The sequence below is a fragment of the Anomalospiza imberbis genome, chromosome 3, assembly GCF_031753505.1.
Source record: "Anomalospiza imberbis isolate Cuckoo-Finch-1a 21T00152 chromosome 3, ASM3175350v1, whole genome shotgun sequence".
Classification (NCBI taxonomy): Eukaryota; Metazoa; Chordata; class Aves; order Passeriformes; family Viduidae; genus Anomalospiza; species Anomalospiza imberbis.
Genome location: NC_089683.1, coordinates 37386192 through 37405886, shown reverse-complemented (window position 1 = coordinate 37405886; position 19695 = coordinate 37386192). Strand labels below are relative to the sequence as shown.

At 34.3% G+C, this 19695-nt stretch overlaps 1 protein-coding gene across 10 annotated transcripts in view; it reads left to right on the top strand.

Annotated features, from left to right (window-relative positions):
• MAP3K7 (mitogen-activated protein kinase kinase kinase 7) overlaps positions 1-19695 on the top strand; it is a 48077-nt gene that overhangs the window by 15446 nt on the left and 12936 nt on the right. For 3 of the 10 annotated variants that reach the window (XM_068184071.1, XM_068184067.1, XM_068184074.1), the window contains exons 6-13: positions 783-907; positions 4360-4488; positions 6618-6748; positions 7248-7329; positions 8513-8664; positions 9294-9453; positions 11985-12065; positions 18258-18325. In XM_068184071.1, coding sequence (XP_068040172.1) covers positions 783-907; positions 4360-4488; positions 6618-6748; positions 7248-7329; positions 8513-8664; positions 9294-9453; positions 11985-12065; positions 18258-18325 — 928 coding nt within the window. Of the gene's footprint in view, positions 1-256; positions 276-782; positions 908-4359; positions 4489-5288; positions 5442-6617; positions 6749-7247; positions 7330-8512; positions 8665-9293; positions 9454-11984; positions 12066-18257; positions 18326-19695 lie in introns of those variants that run through there. The other 7 variants (XM_068184072.1, XM_068184068.1, XM_068184073.1 and 4 more) reach the window with 5 other exon arrangements.

The following is a 19695-nucleotide window of genomic DNA, read 5'->3' as shown; positions in this document are numbered from 1 at the left end:
TGTTCAAGAAGAGAACATTGTGGGGGGGTTAATTGGTTCTAATGTCATATTTAATCTGTTGCATTAGAGCTCTTTTGCTGCATGGCCATCCTCCTTTATCCCTTCCTTCTGCCTGTTCCACTACCCCTGCCAGAACCACTGACACAAAATTTAATAGTTTCCTACCCAGCCAGTTTGTTATCTGGCTCATTTTATGGCTTCAGATTAGATAGAAACAGATATTTGGCGATCAGCAGAATCATCCCTTTTTGGTGGTAATCTGCAGTTATTACCAGGTAAAATTATAAAATGAAGCCACAATTTAAATCTTCAGTTCTTTCTTGTATTCCCTAGTTGTGATTTAGAGAGTTGTTCACATGTAACTTTGAGGGCTTCCATTTAAATAAATAGCTACATTGACTGACATTGGTGGGAGTCTTGATTCTTCTTTTGGTAAAATTGTTAGCGCACTTGTTGGTTTTGAGCCCCTGGCATCTGAAAATCTACTTTTGTCAGTATATGCTTAGTAGTTTACTATGGCTAAAGATATTTATTTAAGATTTAGCATGTAGAAATATTAATAAATTACAATATACATTGGGTTACTTTAAAATATGTAATATGTTCACACTAGACACAAATGACTTTCCGTATTTCCCAAATTATAAAACAATGGCCTGAGATACAAAGCCTAAGATATTCACCTATATTAGAATGGTAGTTGTTGGGATAAAAAAAAAAAAGTGGTTTGTTATCAGACTATTATATTCTACAATTTTAATATCCTTTTTCTTCTTTGACAGTTTGCTCTTGGTAGCTGGGGGGACTGTTCTAAAAATCTGTGACTTTGGTACAGCCTGTGATATTCAAACACACATGACCAACAACAAAGGAAGTGCTGCTTGGATGGCACCTGAAGTTTTTGAAGGTAATGAAAATTCAGTGTTAATATTACATTTTCTTTATAGGGATGCAGCTGTGAATTAATGTGGTGTAAGAATAAGAGCATCATCATAAAAATCTCTACAAGTGTATATTGTCAAATAATTGTGCAGAGGTTTGAAGAACAGCACTGAACCAATCTTCTCACATTATTATTAGATATTTAATTATGTAAAGATGTAGAACATTTATTTGTCATTGCTGAGATTTACATAAGGAGTACCTTTAGACAGCTGCAGTTCCTTATTTTGTAAGTCAATAAAATACAGCCAGAGGGCTCCTTCCCCACAGTTTTGCTGTTTCTAAGATTCTTAAATCATTTCAAACTCTTCTGTCATTTAAATACACTGTCACTACTTTCACTCCCTACTCTGATTAGCTTTTAACTTTAGAATTTCCCTGTTAGAGTCTCTAAATTGAACATAATTGCTTTCTTTTTTCATCCCCCACTTTCTTGTAACTGCCATCTTCATCTGCTTTTTGTGTAATCTAGAGATTTGATGTACTTCCTCTTTCCTACATACTGAGGAACTTGTTAATACCAGTTAATTTGGTTAAGTAGAAAAACAAGCTATTTCTTGGAGTGTAATTGGGGAAGACTGATGATAATTGATAATTAGATACCTATAATTGCTGCATGATTATCAAAGAAATAAACTCATAGATATCAAATTGCAGATTAAACACCTTTTTAATCTATCTGTACCTTAATTATCAATGCAATTTAGCAATGGTCTGGAAAAGTCATCCTCCTGCTTTAGGAAGCAGGTGTCCTTGATTTGATATATTTGGCAAGTGCCTATGTGCAGCAGTTCTTTCCCAGATTCTGGATCCAGGTGGCCTCTTTTCATTTTACTGTCCTTATTCCAGAGACTGTCCATATACAGTTTTAGAATTCCTTCCAAACGTCACCTTTGGAAGGTGATTCTGAAGGTACCATTTTGTTGCACATATTGCTTAGAGTACCAGCCGAAGGATTATTTGTTTCACTCTGATGCCTGAAAATTTTCCATGATGTCATTTTATATTCAGGCACTTCCTCTAGTTTTTTAGCCAGGACTGTAAGCGTTTTCTTAACGCTTGTTTGCTATTAAATGAAATTTCATAAATAGGAGATTTTTTTTTCTTTTAGAAATAAGCAATTGAACCATCACTGTTAAAGACAGATTTTTTTTGTGAAAAATCTTAATATAAAATGGCTATAAATAAGTGTATTGTAGTAGGGATTTGCAGTTCATATCCTAGTTCCTCTAGTGGATGAATCCAGCAAGGTAGAAAGAAACCTTCTATTGCAGTTATTGTTGGACAGCGCAAGAAGCATTCAGTTTACAGTTGTTTTTATGCACTTTTCACTGAAAGCATTTACTGATAAATACACAAATCATTATAAAAACACAAGTATCAAGGAGGGGAAGGAATCTAGTATGATGAATCTTCTACAATGCAACATATCAAATTACTCTTGAAAGAGTCATTAAACTACTCAAAATAACCACTTTAAATGGCAAAATTGTTAAAAATTTCTTTGCTTGTGTTACTGCATCAGAATTCAACAATGGAATAAAGGCTAAAATTAATTTGATGCTGTTCTAGTACTAAGGTTTCTAGGTGAGAACAATAAAGGCATGGAAAGCATCTGTTGCAGAACATGGTGCTTACTGAACTAGTTACTGTAATATTAATTTTTCCCCCATTTTAAACCTAAGGCTTTAGGGCACCTAAAGGATGAAGTAAAAGAGAGCAATTCCAATATAAGAATTCCCATTAGAAGAAACTATTTTTAAAAAATTAAATTGCTTTGGGATAATAAGGAAACAATACAGAATACTTCCTCACTTCTTTTAGACTCTCACTTTTCAGAATTAGTCCAAGACTTCTCAGCTGCAAAGTAGAATTCCATTTCTCAAATAGGGGAATAGTACTACTTTAGTTTTATAGGCTGTGTGTTACAGAAGTTCTGTGACTGCATAGATGAGACTGTTTTGCTTTCCTTAGTGATCTGCCATTGTTTACATGACTTTTTTTCCCAAGCATCTTTGAAAATAAGCTGACTGATAAAGCTGACTTTTTCCTTCTTCGTACCTTTTGAATTCATTAGCCATATTCAGCTACTTTGATACACATGTAAAGAGTTTTTGAGATCGACATTCTTAGAGAGTTTTATAAAGTCCAAATTAGTGCCTTCACTTAAAGAGGGCTTGTGGTTCATGCTGCAGCCTGTTTCTTGTGTTTGCCTTGTAAACTGGCTGGACTGGAAGAACTGACCAGAGAACAGGCTGTTTGCCTTGCTGTTTGTCAGAGGTATGGGGGCAGAGGAAGTGGGCTCACAGGTAGTGGATGGAGCCTGTTGAGACTACTGCTATATGGTGGGTATTCACATGGAACTAGACTTCTTTAATTCCACTGTTACTGAAATGATTAGTCTGAATATCAAAGCTTTCTGATTAGGTATAAGCAAAAAAAAATCTCTTGGCCACTATATGCCACTTTTAATCCTTGTTTGAAGATAGGTGAACAAATCTCCTATAATTTATATTCACACATTTATTCTCATGTCATTAACCATACACATTTCTTACTAGCATTTGCATGAGTTATGATTACAAAGCCTACATTCTTTCTTAGTAGCCTCCGAATGTTTTCATTTATTATTCATGCCACCAACCTGTCTTCAGCACCTTAGGAGTCTTAGAAATATTGAACTTATTGTCAAAGACTTTTAATTAAGTAATGACATTACAAAAAGAATAAGAATAATAAACAAGGAGGAAATAAGATGCTGAGGAATTGAGGACTCTCGTGTTTTGTTCATGTGGTAACTTAGTAGTTCTTCTGAAGACATGTAATTTATTAAGAGTAATGGATATGGCCAATGTTATTGTCTGGCATATTGTGACTAAGGTTGGAAAAAGTGAATTGAAGAATATTTAGAGGAAGCAAACATAATCAATTAAACCCTGAATGCAAGAGATTATTAAAACCTAATAAATTGCATTTTATATTATATAAGTAAAGTGATGCATTGTATCATTTCAAGATGACTCCAAATGAAAAGGACTCATTCCCAGAGAGGGGCATTCTTAACAGTCATGCTGTCAAGTGATTTCAGACTTAAGTTAGCATGAATCAGCCAGCTTCAGAAAACTGTTTTTTTCTCAGCAAAATAAATGTGAAGTGAAAGTAAGTATGTAAAGCTATTTATTTATTGGAGCAAGCTGTCCAGGGGAGTGGTGGAGCCACCATCCCTGGAAGCATTGAAGAAGTGACTCAGCATGACACTTAGTACTGTGATTTAACTGATGTTATGTTGTTTAGTGAAAGGTTGGATTCAGTGATCTTGGAGCTCTTTTCCAGCCTGATTCTATGATCTGCTCAAACTGTATATCTTTTTGACGTGTTACATAGAAGAGTCAAATTATATTGATGTCTTTCTTCCAGGTAGCAATTACAGTGAAAAATGTGACGTTTTCAGTTGGGGTATTATTCTCTGGGAGGTAATCACCCGTAGGAAACCTTTTGATGAGATTGGTGGTCCAGCTTTCCGGATAATGTGGGCCGTTCACAATGGTGAGTTGAAATTACTTTATTGCATTTGAAGCTGTGTATATGACCTGTAAATTTGCTAAACACTCTTAACTGTACAGCTTTAAATTACTTGTGTTTCCATTTTGTGCTTCATTAAATATGCATTTTTGTCACAAAGGCTAAACAGTTAGACACTGCCACTTTGTGTCAGTGTGGGTTTTGAGTTACTTGGCTGCTACAGTGCTTGCTACATGTAACTGGTGTATGAACAAAGAAGAATAAAGAGTAATGTCCTCATTATTATGACATTCCATTTTAAAAGTGATCTGAGAAAAACCTCTTACCTGACTGAATGATGGTTTTATTAGCTACATTGTCTTTCTTTTATGTTTTTGTTTTTAATTGGACATCTACAAGAAATGTGTAACTTCAAGTAACTTAACCTGTGTTTAGAAATCTTAAAAACTTTGAAACCTCCTCAAGGACCATTAGACATTAAAAATGTTACTTTTGTATTTTATCTGTGGTTTTTGGGGGTTTGGTTTTTTTATTCTGCTGCTTGAAAGGTTCTACCTTTATGCCTAGGTATCTGCACTCATGGAGCAGCACTCCACTGTGCTAGGTACTATGCAGAACGGATTTTCAGGAGGTTAGACTATGAGCAGGACACAATGGTTGTGTTCAAATGGACTGCTTTCTTTAAAGCAGTGGTGTAACATTGGTCAGTGCAGTAGAGTAGACTGTAGTATCTTCATGCTAGAGGTGTAACTTTTTTACTGCTGTGTTTTTAGGTACCATGGCAAAACAATTTTTTGAATAATAAAGTAATGATAGTGAAGTAGTTCAGTGAATGTCTGCAAAGAGTTTCTGCAATTTGTGAGAGACAACATCAAAGCAAGCATCAACTTTTTGAAGAAAAAATTAAGAAAGAAGCAATGAAGGCTGGTACTCTGCCTAAGTGTCATTGCTTCAGTAGTAAATGATAGAAGCATAAGGTGAGCACAGGCATATCCTATTCAAAGAAGAGAATGGGGGAGACAGTGATAGAATCAATGAATATTAGCGTATAATAATGCACAAAGAGATATGTTTGCAAATGCCATTTTTGAATGAAGAAAGAGATTCTCCAGTTTTTCAAGGACACTGGACATTGAGATTAGGAGTGATTAGTGCCTTGCATAAAAGCATTAACTGTAAAACTAAGTGTAAATCTAGTACTAAATTAGGAAGCCTCAGTAAGATGTGGGAGTATACTTTAAAATTCACTGTCTGTACCTACTTTTGCTTTAAAAATTTGTCTTCTTTATCTTTTCCCATTTTCTTTTTCCTTTTTCTCAAGAAGGAAGTGTTAGTACACTTCATCTCACTTGAAACTATTGTGATATTCTTACTTCATATATTACTTGTTCTGTTTAATATGTTCTTAAATACTTACTGCTTTCTTTGCAAACCATCACTGTGTCTCATATATCCAACACAACTGATTGTCCATTAATTATTCTCATTGAAATTGTAGTAAGAGGAGGAACTTGAAGCAAAACCCAGGTGAATAGTTATACAATAGTTGAAGTAAAATGTTATTAAAGATTAGTATAGACCATGAAAAAGTCACACAAAATTGGTAGCCTGATAATTATTCAGGATGATCTTAGGAGTAAAATCAGCTTTCAAAAATACTTAGAGTCTTTTGGGTTTTTCTGTTTGTCTTTTTTGGTTTGGTTTTAGTTAGTTTGGTTGGGTTTTTTGGGGTTGTTTTTTGTTTGTTTGTTTGTTTGTTTTGGTTTGGTTTTTTCTCTTGTGAATACAGCATTAGGAACCAAAGGCTGTTATTACTTGCTTCCTTACTTGGCCTAGAACTTTATTCTTCAGAAAAAAGTAACCTTTCATTAGCCTTTATAATATGCTGTATTTGGTCACTCAGTGAATGTATTCAAACCTGTACTGAGGGAAAAGTTAAAATTTTTTTCTACTTCTGCTGTGTAATGCAAAGGAACTTTTCTTGTCCGTTTTTATTTGTGAGAGAAAATTAAGTACAAGCCAGTTCATCGAGATTACATTTAATTTTGCATCTTCCTTTATTTATTTAGCAAAATACTGGAGAGAGATCAGACACTCAGTTGTTTTGGAGTCTGTTTAAGAAATTTAAGGGTGTTTTCTAATTGCAATTGCAGGTACTCGGCCACCACTGATCAAAAATTTACCTAAACCAATTGAGAGTTTAATGACTCGTTGTTGGTCCAAGGATCCCTCACAACGACCATCCATGGAGGAAATCGTTAAAATAATGACACACTTGATGCGGGTATAAAAATTTATTTAAGTATTTTAATCATTTCTTAAACTATTAAGCTGGGAAATTGATTTGCAGAAGGTGTGCCTTTTATCCCACTCCAGAGGTGGGCTTGCATGTTTTCTTTTGCCCCTCTGTTTTTGACAAAAATTATCCAATTATTGTAGTAGAGAAGGGAAATAATTTGTCTTTTATATATATATATATATATATATATATATATATATATATATATATATATATATATATTTATATATATTTATATATATGTATATATTTATTCCCTCTTTGGAGGGGTATAATAACTCATAATTGATTTTAGAAAATAAGCAAAGTCATAGGTACATCTAATGTATTAAATTATTAAAAGTAATTGCACATGTTTATTTTCTAAATAAATTATTATAAATGTAATATATCATTTACAGTCATAAATTATGAGGTACTATTTAAATAATTGTAAACAATTTTTAATTACTTTTTCTATTAAATAATTACTGTTTTTTCACAGTACTTTCCAGGAGCTGATGAACCTCTGCAGTATCCTTGCCAGTATTCAGATGAAGGCCAAAGCAACTCTGCCACTAGCACAGGTACATTTATATAAGTTAAGAGAAAAAGAGCAGCAACATGAAATGATGCATATAGATTATAAAGCACGTTCTTACATTGATTTTGAACTCAAAATGAAAAGACTGCCAAAATCTTAAGCATCAGCAGACCCCATATATTTTGTTAATACCTCATACCACATCATATTTAGTGTTCTCAGTCAAGTGGTTTTGCTGAAGTGTACTTGTAATGAAGAAAAAGCTTATAATAAGAGCTGTCTCCAAATGCCCGGGTTTAATGTCTCCATTTTTTCCCCATAACTGTTGCTAGCAATTGACACCCTTTTACTTTTACGTAATGTTTAGGAGTTGTCAATTTAAAATTTTTCACTATTTTTGAAAGCTGCACCTGCTTTAAGTTGCAATCTCCACAATTTAAACTTGCATTTGTTTTATGATAAGTTGCAGTAAATACAGTAATTTAAAATAAGTGCAAGAAAAATCACTAGAAAGGTGGATGGAACAAAATGTGGATTAGATTTTCAGGTAGTTTTGCCCTCAAAGAAATCCTTTTAATAATAATAATAAAAGGTCATTTAGTTTCCTCATTGTTTAGAGTACATTTTTTTCCACTTAAGTAGCTTATAATTTTACATGTCTTTGGCTTTCTCTGCTTGGTTGAATTATTTTCTATCACCAAAGAAATTGCTGCTATTTTGGATAAAGCTTCACTGGCTACTTTGCAGCTTAGTGACCTTTAAAGTAAAAAAATATTTGCAGCTTTAGTATTTCACTGACTTTACTAGTTTTTCTTCACCTCTCAGCACATGATTTTAAGTGAATTTATTGCTTCAAACTATGAATAGTTATTGGCTGATAGTGTTCAAGTATTTACTGCTCTGTGGTTAATGATGGTCTTTGTCATTAATTGTGCACGAGGTTGCTGTTGTGTTGTTAATATAACAGCTACCCTAACAATTTCAAAGAGAGGTAAAGATTGACTTCAGAATTTTATCATAGTATTTAGATACATACTGTTTTTTCACTCCTCTTGCTTCTTATACTAACTGATCTGTAGCAGTCTTGCTACTTGTCTTTCATTAAAAGTTTTCAAAAGTGCCGCTTTCAAGGCAAGTTAGACATCTGAGAGCTCTGCTGTGAAGAGATGCACTTCAGTATTTTTAGAGGACATTCTCAAATGCTTTTCCTTGTTACTGGTTTCTAGGTTCATTCATGGACATCACTTCTACAAACACAAGTAACAAGAGCGATGCTAACATGGAGCCAAGTGACTTCCAAGGAGCTTCTACCAATGACACTATTAAACGTTTAGAATCAAAATTGGCACAGCAAATCAAAAATACAGCCAAGCAGCCGGTAAGCTAATGTGTGCAATTTTGAACCGTAGTAAAAAAATGGACATGGCTAGACATAAGTGTTGTGTCTGCTCTGAAGCATGTGTCCTCATTCAAAATAGTGCAAAATTCGATCCAGTTAGTTATAGGAGAAGAATACAGAAGAAAAGGGGCGGAAAAACATTGTATAATTCCAAAAAATTAAACTGGAAGGCTCTAATAAGTTTTCCAGTGAAATGTGAAAAATAGTTCATTGTATTTAAAGGGACTTATTCGATTAAAAAAATATGTTTGAAAATTGCTGTCTTAATTTATAACCAAAATACTAGTATGACATGAAGGGATTAAACTTTTGGGTGAATTTTGAAAATACCTTGGTTTATTTCAAGTAGAATACAAAAATACAAAGGTTCTCTTAAGACAATATTGGCCTAATTCTGTTGGGTTTTTTATCTGTGTGAAGTTAGATTATTTTCAAAGCTGCATATATTTTATTTGTGTATACCAATAACAGTTAAATTATTGCCATTCATTGTGTTATAAATTTTAAGTTTTGTCCCTTTGAAAATGCATACTGTAGAAACATACTGGTGCATAATATGGAGGGGCTTGTGCAGAATTTTCTTTTCACAAAATGTGACTGTTAAACAGGGTGACCCTGGCCGTTTGAGTTTGCCCCCATCTCGTGGGAGCAGTGTTGAGAGCTTGTCAGATGTTCGCGCACGACCACCGTCAGCCCTTGTTTCTGGAGAAGCCAAAAGGATGAGTGCTGACATGTCTGAAATAGAAGCAAGAATAGCTTCCATCACAGGTAAAATTTAATGATGTTTAGGGAGTAGACTAAAGAACTGGAAAGAAATAAAGGAGGAAGGAAAATGTAAAGCATACATAGTCTTACAAAAAGTTAACAACGTTAGCCATATGAAAATACTTAAGCTTTTCCTGTAGTCTTGATTGTCCGTTATTAATTGTGGGGGGGGAAATGCCTTTATTTATAGTTATACACTCATCAAGACTCAGTATTTTAATTGAGTATATTAAAGGTTTTAGATATTTTGTTGAATTAGATTTTTACCTTTTTAAAAAATGCATTATGAGACTTCTAAATATCGGTCCTATTCCAAATGCACAACTTTCTCCCTTTTATCTGAAAGAGTGTTATTACATCTCACCTAGCGTAAATATTTATATAATAACATTTTCTTCACACTTGTCTCTATAATACTTTTGAAATTAAAAGGTAGGTTTAAAGTTCATGTTCCCAAATAAGTTTAAAAATCCACTGTGACAGATTTCAGAATGAGAAACACAATTAGATTTATTCACCAGGTTAAGAAAGCATTGTCTTTTGTTTAAAAAAAAGCTACAGGTGTTTTGCCAGGTTTCCTTCAGATATAAACTGTCATCTCTAAACCTTAAATCTTTGAGAGAATTAGAATTTATCTGTAAGTGTAAATACATAATTTTATGGTGAAAGCAATCATGATTCATCCCAGAAGAGTGAATTAATAAAAATGTGTACACTTGGCAAACACTTTCTTGTCTCTTTTCTTCATCAAAGATACTGTTTGTTAATATATGTAAACTTCAGGTTTTAAGTTGCATATGTGAAAGTTTTTTGTGCTATGGTATATAACCACAGATTTAAATAATGAAACAAAATTGGTTAGTTCAGGGTTATTTAGCTGTTTGATTATTTTTATACCAACATTAAAATTAGACTAGTTGAGTAGCTGCAATTAATAAGGAATTGCACATCAAAATTCTGGCTTTCTTGTGCACCATGGCTATTTCATTTTTGTTCTTCATTGTGTTATGATTACTCCAGGATCTTGTTTTATTAAATACTGAGGTACTGAAATAATATTTATCTTGCCCTAAATTCTTTTTACTTTAATGTTTTTATTTTAAAGCCTTATTCCAAAATATGTCTATTGTATTGTCAGTCTTTGACTGGATGACGGTGTAGCACATTTCACCTGAATATCTATAAAGGTTTCTTAACACAGAAGGCAGCTATGTACTTACCTGGTAATAACACTGTGCTGTTTTTTTTTAAAACATGTCAGGACTCACTTTGGTCACTGACATTCTTCATGTAACTTTTTGACATTATCAGAGATAACCTGGCCCTCCTTTGTACAAGTTTTTAATTTTCCTAGTTTGTCTTCTTTAAGTACATTGCTCTGAAATAATAACTACTATTTAGAATAATCTAAGGGCTTTTTGGTGGCTTTTTGTTATGACTGTAGGGTTTCTTTTTCTTGAAATGAAAGTACATATTGAACATACTATTTTTGGTTTGGGGTTCTTTGGATATTTTTTTGCGAGATCACTTCATGCAGTAGTAGACTATGAGAAATGAGTTCAAGCACATCTGACCATAACTTTTTCAAAAAGAGGTGAAACAGCACTGTATTGGTTTCTTTTTTTAATCTTGTTAACTGTGTGACAGAAATAATATGCTGTGAACCTGAAAAAAAAATTGCACGGCTGGGTGAGGATTAGGCTGTTGTTAAATCGTCCTCTGGATTAATTGTAAGAGTAAATCATGTAATGTACATCACCATTACTTACTGAGATGAGTATGCTACAATGTTCTACCTTTGGGAGATGCATTCAGATTTTTCTCTAAATAGGAACTATTTACCTTAAACTACAGAAGCAGTAAAATAAAAAAAAAATTATTAGATTTTATTTCAAGGTGTATAATGTTTATGGAACATTATTCAAAAATTAAAAAGCTGGTAGTTTTATCCAGTTTTCAAAATAAAAAATCTTAACTGGTAGGACAAAAGAGTAACTGGCAGGAATGATTGTCAAATGTAGTAAAAGTAAATATTTTTTCAGAGATAGATGAGATTTGCTTTGAAAGGATGTGATTTAAAGAAGCAGAAGTACCTAGTTATTAGACTTTTTAATAAAATAGTTTGTACCTAACACTAAAGAGAAAATGTTAGTTAAGTTCAGGCAATCAAGTTTTTTTTTTTCTGAATGTATAGGTGAATTTAAATAGTTTAATTTGTTTTCTCTTTGGATAATTACATTTGGTTTTCCCTTCTGTGTTGCCATGCTGCTTTCTGTGTTTGACTTTTGTGTTGCTAACTGTGACTAATTACACCGTGTTGTAATGACGGCTAGTTCTGCATTTTTTGCTTTTTAACAGTTGCTTTACTTTGTGTAAGCATGAGTGGAAGGCAATGCAGTTTATTCTGCATGACACATTTTTGCATGAACTCTAGTTTAACCAAGTATATGAACAATGCAGTATTAGAAATTTAATAATTTTGCTCTTGCCATTTTAGTGTTTTGCATGTGTATTGTATATGTGTATTTTTTCAGCCTATTCCAAGCCTAAACGAGGCCATCGTAAAACTGCTTCATTTGGCAACATTCTGGATGTCCCTGAGATCATCATACCAGGTATCGCAGACCAGGTGAACGGGTCAATTGGTTAAGATGCCGGAATAATGATCAGACTGCTAGAATACTTCTTGCTCCAGTTGCTTTAGGACAGGCCCAGAAATTATCCCACTAAATTTTTCATAATGCTTCAGTAAAGAAGAACTTGATATTTTATTACAAACTTACTTTTATCAGTAAAGTGTTCAATCTTCAAATTTGCTTCTACTGATAAAGGACTTTTTCCTTATAATCTTGATGTTCAGAGTCTTCTTATAGAGGAAAATTATATATGCAGTCTTATGTTAGAGTACTTCATTTGGTGAAAATGCAACTAAGTTTAAAAATTCCTGTCTAGGTAATTGTTTTACCCTGATCTTTGTAGTGTTTAGGCTCCCGTTTTTAATCAAATAATAGTAGAACAAAAAACTAAGATAAATTATGTACAGAACTTTAAATCCATGTGATACTTGTGATTAAAACATTAACACTTAGTCTGTGTAATTCTTATATTTGAATACACTTTTCTAGGGCTAAAATGTGTGTGCATGAGGTATTGCTGTTGTGTTTAAGTTAATGCAAACTAAAATTACTAGGAGAGGCTTTTGATAGGAAAAAAATTATTCAGGCACCATGGATGGGAATATCATTTGGGACTTTAATGAGTAATTCTCACATATCCCAAGTCTTTTTTTAGGTAGTAGAATGACATTTTTCTTTTTTTCATTTCATACTTCTCAAAGCCTAAAGATAAGTATAATCAATCCCAAACTGCGATTGGCATACCATTAACAGTATGTAAGTCACTTCAGAATGATATGTCTGGAGCAGAAAATCAGGAAATGCGAGTGATAGTATCTAGGAATCCACTAAAAACTGTGGCCTTCCTATTCTAAATTTCTGTCATCTGAGGAAGTTTCCTTGTAAATCCTGATATTGGTAGGTACTAAAAAGTTGAATGCAAAAGATATTTTTGTACAAACATTTCTTTCAAATAACTTTATTGACAGTTACAGTAAAAATACAGAATATGAGAAAGTAGATTCCAAAGAGCAATAGCACCCATAAAAACAAAAACCTCTTTGGCACTGAGGCTAACAAATTGGCAAAAAAGTTTACTAGAGTAGCTTTCCACTCTAACTTTCAAGCAGTCCTGGCCTGCACTGACAGAAATGAAATCCTGATAAAACAAGGAAAGCGAAAGTGAAGTCATCTTTCCAGTTTCAGTGTTAACTCATGATGAGAGCCTGGTAAATAAGCTCTAGAAGCTAATGAGTGCCTCTTGTCTCTATACACTGTCTGTCCATAACAACACTGAGGCTTCCAAGAAACCTTGAAACTTTTGGGCAATAATGAAGAAGTCAGCAAAATAAAATATCGTATTGTTTTCACAAAACGTATTGTACTGTACCAGTCTGTTGGTTTCTTAGTTAGGCAGAGGCAGTCATTAAAAATTCTTCACCTGGTCTATTTTAATTGAACTTGACTGGATGAGAGCTTCAAGATAATTTGGAAGACTTATGAAAGAAATAGAAACCTGTAGAAATAAAAAAAAAAGGTATAGGGTTGGAGCAAGCATTAATGAGTTTTCTCAAAATTTACTCCTAAGGTATTTAAGTGAAATGAGCTTGAGTTAATGCTTTATCAGAAGCTACTATTTATTAAGAGGAGGATTAGACTATCATGTAGGGAGAATTTTGATGTTACTGAATAGAAATAGGGTAAAATCCAGGGTCATACACTAACAACATTTTCTATTAATAAGATGACATGGGATCATAATACATGCATGCAGGTTAATCTCAGGTAGTATGAGCCACGAATCTAATGTAGATGTGACAAACTGTGAAATCTTAAGGTTAATTTCTAGGAAAGATAAAGAAGCACTGGTACTATTACTGGCCCTTGTTGAGTTTGAATCAGGAATACTGTTCTTGTCAGCCATATAAAAGAAGCATACATGCACTCAAATAATACGAAGAAGAGTTACTAGGATAAGAGGGGTATAGAGAGTATAAAAACAGATCTGAAAGCATGGCTTTTTTTAGCTCACAAAGTGAAATCTGAGAATGAATAATTATTTTCTATAGATGAATCTGCTGCTAAAAAACTAGGAAAAGATAACTACTTAAGCTAAAAGACAGTATTGGCACTACAGAAAAAAAATGTTAATTGTCTGCAAATAAGTCTGGGCTTTATACTGAAAGTTTTCCGGTTGTCAGAACAGCTTTCCAGTAATAAGCCCAAAGCCAGAAAAAAATTAGATTAGTCATTACATGACAGAACATGATCATCTGCCCAGTAAACTAATTATATTCATCTGTATATTTCTCACTTCTTTCCTTTCTTTACTCTTTCAGCACAAGGCTCTTAGTTCTGGCCTCTGAACACACTTTTCACTTTCTAGACCCCTAAGCTTCCAAGACCCCCAGACAGTCATCACCACCTAAATCCCACCCAGTTATATTCCATACTACTTCTGCCACAGACCCAGCTCCTCCGGATTTCCCTGGGCATGTCCCTTGTTGGGGCGAGCAGCTCATCCCTGTCCTTGGAGCCGCACAAGTGCTGGTCTGTGCTGCTGCCTGGAGTTGTGCTGAGCACATGGTAGAGCAGCTGCTGTCCAGAGAGGGGAAGCACCAGGCAGGCATGTTACCGTGAGTCAGCTGCTTTGGGCAGGGCTATTTTGGAAGTATGAGTACTACATCTGCTATCATTGGGGGTTTTCGTAATGTGTTGCCTCAACTGCATTTCGTCCATGAACTGATTATGCTTCCAAGGTCATAAAATATATACTTTATCAATAAAGGTAAAATATTGCCAGAAGGGGAAGTTCTTAGAATATATTTGCTCTTCTTTCTAAGTAAGTACTATAAGGGTGAAGAGAGCTATTTGTTCATTTAAGTTGGTATTTTGTGTTACTAGCTTACAAAACTTAAAAACTGAAAAATGGGTCAAAAAATTCCTCCTCTGTGTAACAACTTAGCAAATGAGTTTGCAGTGGTGGTATCCTGTAACCATATAGCCTAGTCATGTATCAGTTCTTTTTTTTCATATACAGTATGTATAGTACAGGTTATAAGCGCCAACTTTATTTTTATATAAATATTATATATAAAAACTGAAAACTAGTGAGTACAAAAGGTTTAAGTATCTTTATGTTTAAAGAAACAAAAAAAATCTGAATTCTGAAGTTTGTGTACTTTTTTGGTAGAAACCATTCAAACAGCATCTAGCAAATATACCTACAAGTACAGCCTTCTCTTCACTGGCAATGTTAGACATCTCGTGCATTTAGCATGTGTGCATTTGGCTTTGTAATTTTGTCATCTGAAACTGTGCCACAGTGTTACAATTTTTATAGCATTGACACTGCATAAATGATTACTCAAGACAGACACACTTTGTACAGGGTCTTTAGAAGGTAGATAGGAATTATGAATGCTGCAGGTCTGTAGTTTTTCTATCTACTTTTAAAATCAATGTATGCCAGAAACCTCAACCTTGTCTTATCAGATCACTTAATTCTTCTGGAATTCAGATCAATATTTTAACTTTGTCAGAATGTCTTATAGCACTGTTGCAGTCACTAATCATCCTGCACTGTGAGAGAGGCTTGAGCCTTGTAGGTGTGTAAGGAAGAGAGAGGACTGTGAGTAAATAAGAAAGTGTAAAAGGAGATGCAAATATCTCCTAAAGGGCAGGGAGAAGAGGTCATAGCTGGTCTGGATATTTGGCGGCTTGGTGGGGGTGGTGATCAAAAGCTTAATAAGTTGTACAATTTATTTTTGCCTAGAGTATGTGGGGCAGGACGTGATAGAAGTTTCCTGTTCCTTTAGAATTTAATTTTAGAAAATAAACAACAGTATGTGCAATGGGTGGTTCTGAGGCCTTGAAGTACATTTGTGACATTTGCTTTTTAATCTTAAAATCCTGTAAACTACCAAAAGCCTGACACTGTGCATCAAGTTACTGTGGATTAACTTCTATCTGTGTACAAATCTCTTAGTTTTATAATGAGAAAAAAATATTTTTAAATGGACATAGAGGTAAGAACAAGATCAAAACTGGGAGAGGAAAGCATAAAGAAGTACACATGATCTTTTCAAATCAATCTTCTTTGTTGTGTTGTATAGCATATTTTTCAACTGAAATTTGTCTTGAATCTGGAGCAATAAGTATTTGTTGATTCGTAGTCTGTTTCTGCCTTGTTGAAGCTATTTGCCAGATGTCTGCAGTATTATACTAATTAAAATGGCATTGCCTAGTTGAGCTTGCTCTTCCCTCATGCTACTAACTTGAAGATATTTCATTTAAAGGTGTTCATTTTTTACAACAGTAGTTTTGGCCCCTCTTTCCCCCCCACCCCTTCACTTCCCGCAAGGCATTTTCTTTTCTTTCTTGCACCCCACCCTGATTATTTTAACATTTTGGCAGCCATGTTCTAATATTTCAGCAACACATGTGCTGGGTTCTTTAAATTCACAAATGTTGCTAATCTGAAATGAGAATTTCAGATATTTTTGCAAGCCTATTTCAGCTGAGCTAATTTTATAACAATGTTGTTGAATAAAATGTGCACATAATTTTGTATCAGTCGTGGGTGGATTGCACATATGTTGAATATTGAGATGAGCTGTGGCAGCCAGATGAAGTATCCGCAGCACAGAATTCTATTAAATGTATAATTTTGTTTGTTAAACAATTACATAGAGAAAAAGTTCACTGCAAATGAACAAGTTCAGACATCTTGACATAGATTTGTAATTCACAAGATCCCCATATGAAAGTATTAAACAAACTTAGCTGTTGTTGCTTAGGTAAGTATATACTTTCCCTGAATTTCAGAAGCAAAATACCAAGACCACAGAACAGTTGCAATTGAAATCCATTTGTAGTCAGAGCAAAAAATATATTCCTGTTTTAGAATCCTGCTTGACTTTCTTAAATGCTTGTTTCTTAAAGTACCTTCTATAAATTTTAAAACATCATGATAAATCGATAAAGTGACTATAAGCATTTCGTATTGCTGTTTTGTGGTAGTGTGTTCTTACATGTCATAATACATATATTTAATACCTTAAATGCTTATTAAATATATCAATCAATATTAAACAGTCTTACATTTTTGTAGTAACTGTTGTAATTCAAAACACGTGTCAGGATAGGCTTGGAGTCGTGGGAATTATGCTGAATGAGAAGTATCTAAAAGGTCAGCAATGTGATGCCTTTTGCAGGGCTTTGAGTGAGCTGTGTTGGTGGCTGAGTGTGGGGCTGCTGGGCAAGGGGCTGCCATGGCTGCAGTACGTGTTTCAGATGCTCCCCTCCAGTAGCAGAGTTACGTAATGCAGAGCTAAGAGCAAGAATTTTGAGCATTGTCAGCTGTTACTCAGGACATTTTGGTGTTTCCTTTTGGACAGCTGACCTGCTCTCAAGAGATAATATAAACAATCACTGTAATAAAAATCAAAGTAGTCGGGGAGATTCTGTTGCATAATCTCCTTTTATTTTTAAGGAGATTTTGTTTCCTGAAAATGCCTTTGATTGCTTGTCAGTGCTAAAATTTGAACTGTTTTATGTAGCTGTCACTGGTGGATAATTGCGAACAGGTGGAAGAAGAGGAAAAGATTACAGCATTGTGCTTCGTAGGTTGATGGTGAGATGTGATTTAGCTGAACAGTCCCCTTTTCACACTTCTCAGAGCATGAGAACAGGACATAGTTTCGTTCCCCTGAAGGAGACAGGAGACCAGAAGGAAGCGCTTTCGCTTCTTACTTTTCTTGAGGGGAGCGTCACACAGGCAGAAGTCCTTGCTGTGTTCCTTGAGCGAGCCAAAGAGCAACAGGTTAAAGCTGGCAGCCTGTTATCTTTGTGGTTTAGCTTTTAGAAATCCCCATAACGTAACGCACTTGAAATAGATGTCGTCATCAGTTCCTGCCCCAAGTACTAAGCCTGACCAAATACATGTGACAGAAGATGGTGGAGTAGAGTGCAGCAGCTATTCATGTGGTAGGAGTGGTTATTGTATTAGGCTATACTTTTTGTTGACAGGCCAGCATGTTTTGAGTTAAAATTCTGCAGCTGTCTCTCCCCCTCTCTCACTTTGTCTCTGTGGATTTGTACAAATTCCAAGCTCCTCTGCAACAGTCGCACCCTTCTTATTTTGTTCTGAATATATTTCACTGGTTTGTTTTTGTTTTGTTTTTTTCCCAGCAGGAAACGGACAGCAGAGGCGCAGATCCATTCAAGATCTTAGTGTTGCTGGAACAGAGTCCAGTCAGGTAATGTCCTTCTCATCTCTTCTTTGCCTTTCAGTAAAGTCAGCACCAAATCTGTACTAGGGAACCGATCTGGATCACCTTTGATGCTTTCATAGGAATGATGTGGAAGCTTGGCAGACTGTAGTGTTGTTTGTATTGCATTGAAGTGAGATTCCATGAGGGTAACTATGAATGAGCTCTAGATGAGAAGCATTTTCTGTATAACTTATGCAGTATTTATCACTTTTATGTGCACTTTTTTTCGTGTACTGCTTAATTTGGCTGAGGGCACTTGTTACACAGGAAAGCCTTTTCATCTTTCTGTATGTAGAAAACGATTGTAATTACAACTTATTTTGTAAAACAGTTACATATAGTCTCACTTTCTGCATGAAAATAAAAAGCATGTGCATCAGTATAAGTGTTATTTATTATCAGTCTCTGAATCCTGAATAGTAAATTATAGAGATATCTGTCTATTTCTTGTGAAAGGCTTACAGTAGGGTGTTGTCAAAAAGTTTTGTTTAAAAAAATACTGTTTCAAAAAGATATTTTATAATAACATCGCTATTTGTCTGGTAGTGTAAATGCCATGGTAACAGAGACAGTGGTATGCTACATAACATGCTCCTAGTTTCATTTCAGTTTTAAATGAGAAAAGTGTAGCTAATGCTTCATTCAGATATATTTATTTTGTGTTTTTAATTGCTTCAACAATTCACAGAGGCTATTTGGTCCTTAGTGTGAATTGGCAATTTTGAGATCCCTACTATTATTTGAGTGTGGGATACTGGTGCTTAGCATATCGATCAGGTTAATCAGGTTTCCTTATTAAACAGCCTACTGCAATAATCTAAAATAGCTGTTAATTCTTGGGGGTGTAATTATCAGGAAGATTACCTTTGATTTTTCTTTAATTCCATGGAGTATGATAGCCACAGATATCTCATAAATCCTGTAGGTATTCATAAATTTACTGTGTACATCTACCAGAAAATAACAAGTCTACATGATATATTTTAATATCTTCAGAGAAGATAGGTTTGTTAGAAAGAAATTAATCTGCAAAATTTAGGAAGTAATTTCACTTATTCATTTAATTGTAGAATTAAATTTATGCAAGACTTGAGGGAAAAAATTGACAATAGATCAGTTATTCCAAATTGTGCTGACTGATGCTGCCTGAATATATTTAATTACAGCTTTTTTGATTTAAAAGTTCTCATTCTGTTCATTTTAATGAATGGTTGATATTTCATCATTTGCTTCATATCTTAATAACTATTATAATAATCTTTCTTTGAAAGGTGTTCTACTGCTTTTATGGGTGTTCTAGCTAAATTGTCCTTGTGAACAGAAGGATGCAGAAATTCTGTTTTATGTTTACCTCA